This window comes from Geospiza fortis, unplaced genomic scaffold (assembly GCF_000277835.1).
Source record: "Geospiza fortis unplaced genomic scaffold, GeoFor_1.0 scaffold129, whole genome shotgun sequence".
Classification (NCBI taxonomy): Eukaryota; Metazoa; Chordata; class Aves; order Passeriformes; family Thraupidae; genus Geospiza; species Geospiza fortis.
In genome coordinates this window covers 708,219-723,165 of record NW_005054522.1, presented here as the reverse complement: position 1 = coordinate 723,165, position 14,947 = coordinate 708,219, and the positions used below count along the sequence as shown (strand labels likewise).

At 40.6% G+C, this 14,947-nt stretch overlaps 1 protein-coding gene across 3 annotated transcripts in view; it reads left to right on the top strand.

Annotated features, from left to right (window-relative positions):
• Positions 1–856: 856 nt before the first annotated feature.
• Positions 857–14,947, top strand: part of MKLN1 (muskelin 1) — an 81,714-nt gene continuing 67,623 nt past the window's right edge. Inside the window, exons 1-3 of one of the 3 annotated variants that reach the window (XM_014310392.2) lie at positions 857–996; positions 8,504–8,646; positions 10,055–10,143. In XM_014310392.2, the coding sequence (XP_014165867.1) occupies positions 8,612–8,646; positions 10,055–10,143 (124 nt within the window). In that variant the 5' untranslated portion in view covers positions 857–996; positions 8,504–8,611. Of the gene's footprint in view, positions 997–3,847; positions 3,867–6,360; positions 6,420–8,503; positions 8,647–10,054; positions 10,144–14,947 lie in introns of those variants that run through there. The other 2 variants (XM_031063697.1, XM_031063696.1) reach the window with 2 other exon arrangements.

The following is a 14,947-nucleotide window of genomic DNA, read 5'->3' as shown; positions in this document are numbered from 1 at the left end:
CTACACAGCAGATGGAGATGGCAGAAGCCTTTTGATGACTGTTTCCTTCTTTTTACATAAGTTTTATGAGCTGACGAGTTCGTTAGTTGGAAGTGGTGAAGCTCACAAGCCCTGTCCAGCAGGTGGTGCATTGTCACCTTGCCAATAATTATATATATTTTAGGGATTTATAGGGTTTTTTTTAAGTTTAATCTGGGATGTGAGCTTTACTGCATGGTTATAGAAGAGAAAGCAGATGTGTCATGTAACTGTCATGATGAATCTGTTTCATTTTAGCTAAAAAAATAACTATTTTGAATTTATTAAATACCTAAGTATTGTACTATTTCAAAGTGAAGAAAGCAACTCAATTTTGCTGGTTGAAGACTTGAACTTCTACTTTTTTGTGTCTTGTTCTGGGCTTACAGCTCGTGAAAAATACTTGTTAAAATTTGGCATGGCTCTGGTGGTCATCTTTCTATGCTCCAGGAAAGTTTAAGTGGGTTAGCAGCCCTTTCTCTCCCTCCAGTATTGCCTATCTACTAAAGAAGGGGTTTTGGCTTACTAACCCTCCAACTGCTCATCATTTTCACCTTACTGAAAAGTTATTACCCTACTGAGTTGTATAAGCCCATTTTTTTCCACTTCATTACAGACTTAGGCCTATGTAAATTCATCTGTTTTACATTTATGTCACAATTTGAATTTTTTTTATTTCGCAACTTGGAGCTCTGTTTCACAACCACAAAGCTTGAAGGCGTATTTTGATGGGTCCTGTAAAATAGCAATTCAGAAAATCTTTAATAAAAAAGGGGGAAAACCCGAGTCTGTACCTAATGATTTATTAGTTGCATGAGAATGTTACTGATCTGAATGTACAGCACATTTATTGGAGATGTAAAATATGCAGCTGTTACTTAAATTACTTTTGGCTTCTCGTTTCTTAGGAATATCTTGGTGGATAGACCAAATGATCAGTCCTCAAGATGGTCTTCAGAAAGCAATTATCCTCCCCAGGTAAGCTCCTGAGTGTGTGCTGCTCTATGTAATGAATGCTGGGTTTTTATTTGAAATATGGGCTGCTGCTATTGACATGGATGTATTTATAGGCTTCCTTCCCTGAGTAAAATGCAGGTTGTTGGTACATGAGATATTTACATTTCTAGCAATTTGTGATCTTTCTAGAAGTGCTTCATTGTGGGGGAAGTTTCAGGTTTCCTCCTTGGCAGTCATGGTCATGCTGGAAATAATCAAACCTTATGGTGAGATTAAGCTGCTAATGAGGCGTGCAGGTCCCCCTTTGTCAGCACTACTGGAGGCTGTTGTAGGTTCTTGGCCTTGAATCCCACATCTAAGGAGCTGCTATTTGTTTCTCCTTATAGCACGTTCAGAAATGTGGCCTCTGGTTAGAGACACAAATGTCACCTCTTCTGCTGGTTAAGCACCTTATTAAAATAAGATTTGTATTGATTTTAGCATCTAATTTGCTTTCTTGCTATTATTAAGGTTGTTAGATTATTCAGAATAGTCTTTTCCACTTTTTTTTTCCAGTGAATATTCTCCTTCTCTCTGTGTTAGATCTGTACCTTATTACTCTGACATGTTTGATCAGCTTCTATGTCTCTTATGCTGCTTGTTTTCAATTCTTTGTTTAAAGCACTGATACACAGCAGAGTGATTTGCACAGTGTCCCTCTTATGCAAAGTTCTGCTTATCTACTTAGTTAATCCAAGTATTCCTCATGAGTGAAATCTCACAGGATCTTTCTCCAGGTGAATCTTGCTGCTTTGTCTTGGAGTTGTGTTAAAGATCCAGAGTCTGTGCTGGAGGCTCCCTAGAGCAGCAGGTCATCTGATGCCACTGAAGAGCTTTCACCTGGATTTTCTGTTCAATCCTTCTATGTCATTGTGTCTGTAAAATTAGGTTTTTGGGCTTTTTAGAGGAGAAGGAAAGGTATCCTTTGTATTCCTTAAACCGGATTGTGAAGACTGATATTGATCCTCTTGATGCTTCTGTGCATCTACTGGTCTTTGAATTTGATTATTTTACTTATTTATATTTTTGATAAACAATGCAGAATTTTAATCCATAGCCTGAAGCAGTTTAGTCTATCTAGGAATTATGGATTGCAGAGTAGTGAGTATTGAGCATGGATTGTATCCCAGCCTGTGCCATCCTTTACTTTTATGCAGGAAGCACGTTTTTCTTGGGGTGCTTTTGTTCCCAAGGCAAGGTTGGCTCATGGTGTGTCTTTGGACTGGGTTTTTCATGAGCCATGTACTCTTAGTTGTTGCTCAAATTCACTCTAATTTTCTGAGCCATCATGAACATTCAGCCCTTTAAAAAATCTGATTCTGGAATGGAAACGCACCTCCTGTAAGTGGATGCTTTAGAATATTCCCAATTTATACTTAAGGATGACAAGGACTGATGCAGGTTATACTCAGACATGTAGATTAAGCAGGGATTAATTAGAGTGGCAGACTTCTGTACAAACCACACGAGCTTGTTAAAGAGATGTCTTCCAAAATTTTCATGTGTACAAGTCGTGACCTGAATGGAGATAATATTGCAGAATGACTTGACTCCAACCCTGGAGAGTTGGGCACTGCTCTGCATGCTAAGCAAGGCATTTAACCCAAACTTCTTGGTAGGAGAGAGATGAATTAACACTGGCATTGTCTACCTGTGTGTCACATACCAAGACATATATTAGGTATCCAGAATTAAGGCCTGGCTTGCAAAAAAAACCCCAAATCCTCATGTGGTAACTGAGATTGGCAAGACAGTATTTGAGTTTTAGTCTCTTACTTAAAGACAAAACTAACAGAAAATCTAGCTGCCTGACTGGAAAAGACCATGTTGCTGTATCCTCTTGCTTGAATCTTTATATCTAATAATGAGAATGTAAAGTACTGTGTAGCTGCTCATGTGTTCAGCAAGCCCAATCCTGAGCGCTGAGTAAGAGAGACGATGTATTTGCAGTGCCTTTGTACTATATAAAGTGCTATATACTGCAGCTAATTCTCATGTTTCTAATCTGAGTGTTTAATTATTCATGTAAAGCATTTTTTATGGTTTAATTTTCTGTTGAAAAATCAGCTAGAAAGAGGAAGTGGGGAATTAAAATCTGCAGAAGAGTCCTGTGTGCAAAGAGTGCAGTTTTTGTTATTTCTGTGTATATAGAAGCAGTTCCCATTTGTGTTGTCTCATATTTGACAGATGAAAGAACTCCAGATTTGGTTGCATTTTGATCAAAATAGTTCTTGCACCTTGTCCATTGAAAGACTGCCAAATTAAATGCAGGAAAAACGTTTATATAGGTGTTCTGCTTCCTTGGTTTTTTTTCCCAGCGGCTGAAGCTCTTACAGCAGAATCTTAGCTTGGAAAACTTCAGTTGAAACAGTGAATGACTGAATTATAAGTGTGGTGAGGAGAGAATTTAAGGAAAAATCAAGCTTTTGGAATAGTTCATATTCCAAAAAATGTTGATTTATACACATGACTTTTAATCTCTGGAATAAACATCATGGATCCTATAGGAAAAGAAGCTGGAAAACATTTTATAGGTGTTGTGGTGGTAGCTCTCCATTTAAAAACTGGTCACTCGTGCGGTGACGCACTTGCTCAAGTGTGTGGGTGGCCATAATGGTCTGGACAGGAAGCGAACTAAAACTCAGGGAAATAAAGCTCTCCTTGTTCCCAGCTTTATTAGCTGAAACCAGGGCTTAGGCACAACACAAGGACTGATGTCCTGCATGCTCAATGTGAGATATTTTAATAAGCTCTGCAGCCCTGATCACTCGTGTTTGTCTCCTCAGTGCCTCACCTTAATGCCATGGTTTAGCAATTCCCTGCTGATGTGATGATGCTGTGCTGGCTTGAAGGTAAAAATATGAGTGAGTCCCTAAACATTGGTTTATTCCCTTCCCTCATTGACTGAAACAAAACTTTTCCAGGCACCTTTTTCAGAGCATGAATCAGAAGAACATAGGCAAAAACATCAAGATGTGTTCAGAAGCTCAATGACAATGCAGTAAAAGTGCTGAAGTCCATACCAAACCTTTTTAAAAGGAGAAAGAAAATGAAAGTGGAAGTGTAGGCACTTGAAGTGCTGCCACATGACTATATGTAGTAAAGGGTTTTCCTGGCTTCATGGCTATGGTAGAGTTAAATAGTTCTTATCGCTATGAAAGCCATCAGTTGGTTATGAATGAGTGCCAGTGAAAGGAAATACATCTGACAGCTGTTTTTCTGTTTATTAAACTAGATATCTTTCTTGCGTCTTGAAATAGATGACCCAGAAATTGTATATTTAATAACAAACCTGTTATGTAGTAACCTATTCAGGCAGGAGAGGGCTGATGGTTCTATTTTTAATGCTGTTCTCGGCTTACATTGGAAGTGTGAAGCAATGAGGCTGGTGATGCTGAAGACCATGGCCCTGTCAGAAAGGCTCATTCTGATGATTCCAGTGATGGTCTGATGTGGAGGACTGTGCAGAGCACTTAATTCCCCTGAGTGGCTTGATTAATAACATGTAGAACAAGAGCATAGATTTTTATTTAGCCACCAACTTTATTGCAAGAGCAATTGAGATTTTTGTGTTGTGGACAGCCCTTGTTATTTTGTTATTTTGTGGGTTTTATTTTTACATGCAATGCAAGTTTCATTGTTCCCTAATCAAAAAATATGCTTGAGCAGAACTGGTTAAAGAAAAAGAAATTGGTGAAAGATGGTGTGGCTCTAATTGTACAGGCAGCTTGTGTAGTGCAGTTTGGAATGTAGTTCAGCATATTTGATCACAGAATCAATTAGGTTGGAGTAGATCTCTGAGATCAGAGCACAGCCCTTTACCAATCACCACCTTCTCAGTGCCAGGGTCCAGCTAAATGCCACATCTTCTTGTTTCTTAGACACCTCCAGGGATGGTGACTCTGCCACCTGCTCCCTGGGCAGCCAATTCTAGTCTTGTGGAATTGTGAATTTTGAACAGTTGAAGATCATATGCATAAAGTTAGTGGCATTGTCCAGACAATTGGTTTCGGTTTTGCATCTGAAGACCAGTTTTCCTCTGATTTCCATGCTGCTCTGTAGATTGTATCAGGAATTAATTTAAAGTACATTAATAAAATTTACACTCCGTTGTGTGATGCAGCAGCCTGCATATGGTTGTCATTAAATGGTAGCACAGACCAGAGCTTCAAAAAAAGTTTGGAATTTGCTGCAGCTCCCAGTGTGACAAGACTGGACTTGCTTTTTTTTGGGGTGCACTGTAAGCAGCTGTTGTGTTGCTGAAGTGCCATGTGTGACTTACTCTGCTCTTTGTGCATATTTACAAATGTGTTGGATCAGAAACCAGAAGTTTTCCTCTTCTGGTGTTTTGTAACATCTTTTTTGTTAGTGTTGTGATCTGGGGCCTGACAACTGGGCTGAGGTTTTTGCTCAGTCATGCCAATTAGTATCTGTGTGCCATGTTCTAATGGACAAACACTTCAGTTATAATTTGGATTTTTTTGGAATACTGCATGAATACGTGGACATTAAATGTGCTGATGTTACTCACAGCAATAAAATGGAAAAGTGTCAAATATCTTGATGTATTTGCCTGAAATCTCATAGACTTGTTCTCTATCCAGGTTGAATAAATCACTTGATCCTACAGACACTTCTGTCACATCTTTTAGAGCTACAGAGAATAGTCTGTCACAGCTAAAATCCTGGTAGCAGTCCAGAAATATTCATGCAGCCAGCTGCTAGCAGCTCTTGAGGCAGTGTGTTTTTTCAACATCAGTGAGGTTCATCGCTGATACCCACACAGTGGCAGTGGTGCGTATATAGAAACCCAAAAAGTACATCTCTTTATTTTTACATGTATCATTGAATTACAGAATAGTTTGTGTTAGAAGGGTCCTTAAACATCTCATTTCAAGCCATGGGCAGGGACACCTTCCACTAGACCATGTTGCTCCAAGACTATCTCACTCATCCAACCTGGCCTTGGACACTTCCAGAGATGGGGAATCCACAGGGTCTCACCACCCTCACAGTAAAGAATTTATTCCTAATAGCTAATCTAAATGTATTTTCTAGTTTGAAAGTCTTTCAGTTTGATGTGTATGTATTGCATTATAAACCAGAAAAACACATATCTAGGCACAGGTTTTTACAGCAAATCTGTCCTTTGTTTCCATATCAATCAGCAGATAATTCACAAAAAAAGGTTGAGTTTAGCTTTTGTGCTTCTATTTTCTGTAAGGTCTGCATGACTCAGCAGGTGGTGGGATGTGTGGAAGTGGGAAGGAGGGTGACGGAGTTCCCTCTCCTGTCTGTAGGGTTAAGAAATCACTGCTGGCCATGGGGAGTAATTGCTGTGCCTCGCTCCCTTCCAGGCATAAAGGATTTAACTGCAGTGCTGGTTTTCTCTCCCTTAATTTAGGGTAAGAATTGAATAACGCAGGATGACGTTTGTGCCAAGTTTTTGCAAATCTTGTGTGGTACTTGAGAAAGCATGTGTTCATGGCCCAGGCATTAGGTTTGGGATTCCAGCAGGATTAAGAATTGCAATTGCTGGTAGTGCTGGCTTCACTTTTCCAGCTTTGGGAGAAATCTGCAGTGAAGATATGATGGTGTAGGAGGAGTTCTTAGACATTGTGTACTGTCTGTTCTGTATGGGAATTTTGGCAGCGGGTTGTGCCATGTATCAAGTGCTGCCTTGCTCATTAAAGGACCGTCCTTTTGCTTATTCTTTCCTTTTTTCTCTTTAGAAAATCAGTTTTCTCTATAGAATTTTAGTGGGGTGTTTTCCCCTGAAGTTTGGGAAGTACTTTGAGACAACAGCATGGCTTACTGCTGCATAAATGGTGGGTTCTGACATTTAGGTGGCTGGTGTTCTTCACAAAAGTAGAAATTTGTCATTAAAAGCATTTGGAAAAGCACTAAAGTGTTCTCCTGTTGTATCCTTACAGTGCTGCTTCTGGTTTATTTTCTTAATTTTGAAAACAAATTTGAGATACTGGAAGCATCTTCAACAGCAAATCTGCTGTTAGTACCCATCCAGTCTGCATCCTCATCTCTAACTGCTCTGTGTACAAGTATTTCTCTGAATCTAAGCTTTTTGTAAATATAGTAGGAGCCAGCCATTGAGGTCAAACCTTTATCCTGATGCTCTCCAGAACAATATCAGTACTGCTACTAGATTGAGAATTATTTGCTTTATAGGGCTGAGAGAAAAATAAGAAGACTGAGAACTAAATGGATGAGCAAGTTTTTTCTGCTGCTCTCTCAAAAATTACCTTTCTAGGGTAAGATTACCCTACTGATGGACTTGTCTAGGATAGTAGATACTCTCCTAAGATGTTTAGCATAGGAGATACTACTCAGGATCTACAGAAAGCAGCCATGCAGATGCAAATATCTGTACTTGATGCTGATGAAAGTCCAAAACTCAGGCATCATGTCTGGCTTGGCAGTGCTGCTGCTTGGAGGACAGGGCCACCAGCAGAGCCTGCGGTGGGAGGTGTCCTACAACGTGCTGATCTGCTTGTGCTGGAGTCCTGATGACAGGGCTTTGTAACAAAATCCATCAGGATGAGTAATTGTCATTCTGTGCTTTGCCTCTGTGGTGCACTGCTTATTTCTGAGAAATCAGGGAAGAGAGTGAAACACATTATTTTCAGATATAAAACGATGTATTCTGCAAAGTGAAAAAAAAAAACCAACGTGTCTCCAGGTTCCCCCCAGGAACTGTTTGGTCAGGGAAGGTATTTTGGTGGTCCCTGATGAATGGTGCAAGTGTTTCCCTGCTCCTGCTTTTCCATGGGAACAGGCCTCTTCCTCCAGCAGTGCTGGTGAAGCTGGTAGCTGTGGCTTGAGTATAAATAATCTGACTACTCATACACAGATTGTGTCCACCTATTGTGAGAGGGGAGCAAATGTTCACAAGGGAGAGCGTTTTCATCATTTTCCATGTAAAGCTCCTTTTCTGTAATTAAGTGGCTCAGTTTTATTTGGGATGGTTAATAAGCAGTTGGTTCTGCTGTTTGCCACACACCAAACTTTGTGTTAGTGGTTAAACAGCATCAGCCCAGAGAGGAAAAGTAATTTGATGTTCTCTTAGCATGTGGAACATACTGTATTTATCTAATTGTGTATTCAGTTTAGGTTTCATTTCAGGCTGTAGTGGGCGTTTGAATCTTCACTCTCTGTAGTTGGATCCTATTTGCCAGATTTCAGGAAGTCTTGAGTCCAACTTAAAGGAATGTATGTAAGCTCTGAATAGAATTGCTTGGCATAAGTAGTTCAACCAAATCTTCTTCCTAGGTAAACTGATATAAAAATAGTGTTTTTCAAAACCTTTCCTTCATTCCAGGATCAGTGAAAAAATACCATTATGGGGAGGCTTCATCTTCACTTTTATTCTCTGGCTTTGTAAACTGAGTATTTGGAGTCTGTAATGCTTCTCCCTTAGCTTATTTTGCAGCCTTGGCTTTAATATTCAAACTCACTGTTTTCTCTTCCACAGTATTTGATTTTGAAGCTTGAAAGACCTGCCATAGTCCAGAGCATCACATTTGGCAAATATGAGAAAACACATGTCTGCAATTTAAAGAAGTTTAAAGTCTTTGGTGGGATGAACGAGGAGAATATGACAGATCTCTTATCCAGGTAAGATGTGATTCCATCAGCTCTGGGAATCATAAAGGCTGGACCAAAATGCTCTTCCCCCTTGGCTCCCCAGCAGACACATGGCCAGCAGTGGGGCAGAGTTGTGGTTGTCACCCTGCCATTGGCTGCCCTCATGTTTGTGGTCAGGTCAGAGAGCAGCAATCCCAATGCTCGCTCCAGGAGCCTTTCTTATCCTGCTCTAACCACAGAGAGTTTGTGGAGAGCGAGCTCTTGGGGATTTGGAAGAGCTGAGTGCTGGGTGCAGCGTTGCTGGATTGCAGTTCCTTCTTTCCATGTGCTTCAGACATGGAAGAAATGATTCCCCAGGTGTAGGGGACTTTGAAGTAACTTTTAAAAGCCCAAGTAACCTCCCCATGTCAAAACCCTTGTTGCACCCTTGAAGATCTGAGCTAGTCAGCTGATCTGCCTTTTTCACATGGGTAAATAAATCAAACAGGCAAGTGGAAACTTGCATTTTCCTTTGTTTAGTTTGGTTTCATAGAGTTGTACTGATAGGTACTAAAAAAAGAGCCTTTGGGCTGTTCAGGTTATCCAGAACTTCTGAGTAGTTGCTAATGTAAATTTGCAAGGGCCTTTTAAGGAGTGTGCTGTTTCAGAAAGGGAAGTGAGATTTAAAATCCAGCAGTGCAAGAGAAAAGAGTAGCAAGAACCGGTGTGTTTTGGGGGGCCTACAGATAAGAAGTCCATCTCCAGAGGTACCTCATCTGTAATCAAGAAGAGTAGCCATGGACAAACATGGGAAATTCTTTGTTGCAGGTATCATTCAAGACCATATAGAATCTATCCACAACCCTTCCCACACTTTTGCCCTCTTTAGATAGATCTGTCTTCAAATTTGACTTTATTGCTGTTACAATTGCGGGGGGAAAAGTCTTTTAGAGTCATAGTAATTTATTGGCATTTAATATTGTTCCACTTCGGCTGAAGTTTAATGAAAATCCTCATTTTGGGACCTGTACTTGTATTTTCAGTAAATATGGACTTAAGTTTTTTTATAAATTATACTAAGTATTTGATATTTTTGAAAAGCAATGCCCATAAATGAATCACAAAGCACTTTGTCAGGGTGATAATTTTGAGACCTGATCCATCTCCCTCTTGAGAATGGAAGAGTGCAGTTCAGCACATCAGGAGCTGAAGTCTCAGGGTTCCAGTTGCAGAGGAGCAGCACTGATCCAAAGCCAATTCCCTCCCAAAATGCCAGTGCTGCCTCCCAGGGAGGCACAGGTAGGTGGAGAGCAGCCCAGGCCTGGGTCCAGCACGTGTACTGATGATTCAGAGTGGTGTGAAACAAGCTGCGTGTTTCAGGCGTGACCTAGATTGCATTTATTAGCTAGTCCTTAAATACAAGGTAAGATTTAGTAACCTTATTTATTTTTTCCCACAGTGGCTTAAAGAATGATTATAACAAAGAAACATTCACCTTGAAGCATAAAATTGATGAACAGATGTTCCCCTGTCGATTCATTAAGATAGGTAAATGCATTTTTTCAGCATTCTGAGTAGAAAATAATCTCTTCTGATACTTGTGCCTGTCTTGGCACTTGTGACTTCATTGTACTCAGGCACAGTATCCACAATAGCTGTTCCATTTCATCATCTTTTAGGCTGGTTAGATTGGAACACAGTGAAGTCCTGTTAATAAGAAATAGTAGCTTCATAATTTAGATCCTGGGGAGTGAAAGCAAAATAGAGCAATTTTAAGAAATACAGCTGTTGAATCAACTAATTGTGGGAGAAGCTGCTTACTGTCCTCCTATAAATTCCTGTATAGAGCTTGAAATAAATAACTAAGCTAAATACCAGTAAAATTTTCTATATTGACAACCATCTAGTCTTGAAAAGCTTGAAAAGTTTTGTTCTCAAACACAGTTGTAACACATAAAGCAACAGCAGAAGCCTCCCTTGCTCTCTCCCTGCTGCTCCTATCACAATGTCTCACTCACCTCTGGCTAAGGGTGACACCCAGGGGCAGGGAGGGGTTGTACCCCCTGATGTTTGGTTTGACTGGTGCAGGGGTTGAGGGGGTGCTCCCCAAGGCCAGGTGCTGGGACATGTGGTGGGAGCAGGTAAGGATATCTTTTCCTTGCTTTCTGCAGGCCTGAGAGAACAAGAGCCTTACAGTTGTTGGATTTAATCCAAGGATTTGGAGCCTTTCATTGCTCACTAAATTTATCTTTCCCTTCCTACCTACTGCGATAGTACAAGAATGACTGGGTTTAAACTAGCTGTTTAAGGTTAAAAATAGAGCAAGGAGGTAGTTGCTGAAAAATGAGATAAGATCCTGTTGGCTAATTTAGATGAATTTAGGAGTGTTTTGATGTGTTGGGTAATTCCTTTGCCAAGACTCTGATGATAGTGGCTGTGTAGGGGCTCCCCTCTGGGCCCTTTGCTCCAGTGTGTTCTTTCTGAATCTCCTCATGTTTGTCAGGAACTGAAAGCTTCAGGCTGGGAATCCAGTAATCATTTGTGGGGTTTCCTGTTCTTAGAGAAGCAGAGGATTTGGTTGTTCACTGGGCTGGTTTCTGGCTGCTACTTTTGGAAGCAACTGTAGTGCTTGGCTTTAGTAAACCTCAAGAGTAGCAGAGGAATCAAGTTAAAGGTTGACTACATCAGGAAAGTTAAATGAATTTTTAAAAGCTTTATTTTTTTTATTTTTTATTCTGAAGCTTCCAACATTAAGTTTTTGGAAAGTGTTATTTTTCAGTGGCTAAGAACTAGCAAGTAGTTCCTGGAGGGCTAAAGGGCCCAATGGAAAGATTTCTGGCTGCTTCTTTGGATGTGTAAATTGTATTCTAGGAAAGTGTGTTCTGATGAAATGAAGTGTAGCCGTGAGTTGAAACTTGTTATGAAAGTGAAATGCTGATTAATTCCCATCAGCAGGATGTTTTCCTCTGAAATTATATCAGTCCTTGTTTTATTGGGATGGGATCTTCATGTAGCACTTTTCAAGGGCATATACTGATAGGACAAGAGGAAACTGCCTTATCTGAAGGAGGGCAGATTTAGCTTAGATATTAGCAGGAAATTCCTGATTGTGAGGGTGGGGAGGCCCTGGCACAGGGTGCCCAGAGAAGCTGTGGCTGCCTCTGGATCCCTGGAAGTGTCCAAGGCCAGGTTGGACAGGGCTTGGAGCAACCTGGGATAGTGAAAGGTGTCCTTGCCCACATCAGGAGGATGAAGTTGGGTGCTCTTTCAGTTGTCTTGCAACCCAAACCATTCCATGAATAAACATTATTATCTACATTCATATTAGGTTTGCGATGAGCTGCCACTTCCTCACTGGTTATGGTTTGAGATGAGTTTTCCTTTACCTATAGCCTTTCATTTCCTGAAGCTGTCTTTCATGAAGAAATTCCTATGCTAAGACAGAACTGGAAATGGTCTTTTCACCTAAACCTATGAAAGCCTCTGGTTGATGGCTGGTGTCATTTTGTTGATGAAGTTGTGAGAGCATTTTTTGCTGTGAAACAACTGCAAAACACTGTTACGAAATTCTGTTATTTTTCAGATTCACAGCTTGAAAATGTTTTGAGTTTGTTAAAATTTCCAAGCTGCTAGCCAAAGTAACTCAAAATTTCAAGCACCGTGCTGTGTTCCTTGTAACAGTGCCAGGAAACAAGGCCAAAATCTGCCCTTTTGGACTCTCGGGGACTGACAGGGCGAAATCCCACTATCAGTGAGGTTTGGGCTTGGGGGTTCACAGCACTTGCATCAGGAATGGGCTTTATGATTCCACAGAGCAGCACAGGGACCTACAACAGCACTGTCAGCAGCACAGCAGTGGGGTTTATTTGGGGGCATGGGGCAGGAGAAACCACGGGCAGATCTGGGAGAGGGGGAAGTTCCTGCTCCAGCCTCCATTGCTCACATAGCTGAGGAATTTCCAGGCTCATAAAATACAGAAAGAATAACCTCTCTCCTTTGGTCAAGGAAAGCCTTGCACTTCTGTTAGTTTAATTACTTCAGCTGCAGTTCCTGAGCACTGAAATGCCCAGTTGTGCAGGCTTTTTGACTTACTTGACAGGTAATTTTTACATTTCATGTAGTACCTCATTAAAGAGCTGGAGAGAGAGAAGAAAGTGTTTATCTGGACAAAATATCGAAGAATAATCTTTTTCATGTCTGTGAGCTTTGTTTCTGGCTCTGTTCTCATGATTCCTTCAAGCAGAGATTTTTCTGTGCTGTGTCCTTGAAAGCAGAAGGTGTAAAGACTGATTGCCATGAAAGAACTTGAAAAATGCCAGGTGTAATTCTCATTGCAGTTTGTTACTAGCACAGGATTTGGTAACTAAGCCTCAAGACTTTTAGGCTTTGATGGAACAAAAATGAGGGATACTTTTTTAATGGATATTTTCTTCGTGTTGCAAGTGTACCTGTTTGTATGTCTGCCTGTAGATGAGAGACACAGAAATTAGCTTGAGAGAGATATTTAAAATTACTGTGTTTAATGCCTTTGCTATTAGCTTCTCTACTATAGAGCTGCAGTCCTTGTCTAGGCATAGCTATTGTTGAGCACTATCCCCTAAAATCATCCATGTATGGATTAAGAAGTGTTTAAGTGACTCAAATACCTTCTGTTTCTCAGAAGAATATTGATTTTTTTAAATTTTTTTTTTCCTCTGCTGAACTCCTCTCACTGTGGAGTAACAATTCAACTGTTCTGAGCAGTTACACCTTTTAGGATGGGTTGCTGTGGTACCTGCAGGAAAAAACATAGTGAGGTGTCTTTTTGATAAAAAGTGGAGGAATTATATACCTTTAGGCCTTCAACAGCTTTGATTGTAGTACATTTCCATCTCAAAGGTGTGCAGAAAAAAGTGCTTCCATGCTGCACTTAGTGCCTCCTCTTTCCAGGTATCAGTCAGATTGTGGGTGCTCTAAAAGGAGATTTTTCTGAAGATCTGAGCACTCCTATGGAGGCCTCAAAAGAGAGAGGACAGAAGGAAGGGTGAGAGGTGTCTCCTGGGAGTCAAGAAAGAAGTTCAAAAATGTGGAGATGATCCAGCAGAGCACTTCAACTTGCCTAACTGGAATGGAAATCACATTGCAGTGTCAACCTTCAGCTTTGTTTCTTTTTCTGCTCCTATGGAGTCAGGTTCAGTTTTCTTTGCCTGTGCAGTTCTGGGGAAGTGTTTTGCTTCCCTTCCCTCTACAGCTTAATGTGCTTTCCTCAGAAAAGATTGCACCCTTAAAATCTTTCACCATTTCTGGTGTTTTGTTTTTTCCTTTTTGTAAAAAAGACTGTTGGAAGCTCTGAGTTAACTGTGGGGAGGACAAATGTCAGTAAGTTGATGGCTTCGCTTTTTCTTGTGGTGGGAGCTGCCCCAAATTCTTGTGTACATCCAATAACTCCTTAGGGGTTGTAGTTAGCATCACAGAGGGGAGGGTGAATTGTTAATTTGTTTTCTGAGAGAAGCTCATAGAAGTTTTGAGGAGAATTGCTGAAAAGAAATGGAGGTGGATAGAGAAGGTGGTAATAATTCAGTTTGGAAGTTGGCCTCAGGTTTACCATCAGGAAATGGATGGTCTTGGCCCATTTGAGGTGGTCTGTGGTTTAGTGGAGTGTTTCAGTTCAGTGAGCTGTTGGATAGACTTTGATGTTTATAGCTGACCAAATACCAAATTTAACCTCAGTTTGGTCGCCTCTGTGTGTTCAGGTCTGAGGACAGACCAGAGGTGCTGCCCTTAGATGTGGTATTTTGCCAGACTGCTGCAGTAATGGGTAGGATATCCGGGACCCAGCTTGAATTTAGCAGCAGTCGTGTTTTATGGTGTTAAGTTACCCTATTGGCAGCACTCAGCTTGTGCAGGGGATGAAAGTCATCAAGAGGGAAATTTCCTGGGCAGAGAGTGTGGAATGTGGATGGGAGACAGGTGACTCTTGGTTTTTCTGACCACCTCACTTCTCTCTCCACAAACATGCACCTACAAGGAACTGCTCTGAAAGCATCACGCTGTGTGCTTAATAATCAAGTTGAAAAAAAAACTGTTTGGAAAGATGTTTTGAGAGCTGTAAAATAGAAAGTACCTTCTTAGGGATACTAAAATCAGTTAAGAGTTGCATATACAAAGTCTCTTTGGATCTTGACTGTTCCCAGAAATTACTGTGTGTCTTTAGCGATAGGTTTGTAAATACACCTTCTAAAACTTAGAAAATCATGTGTTTGAACATGTGCCTTGTGCCCAAACACATTGCAGACAATCATAGATGTAGCTTGTTTGAGGTATAAATACTTAAGAACCTGTAAGAGCTCAGGAACAGCTTTATGATGAGTTT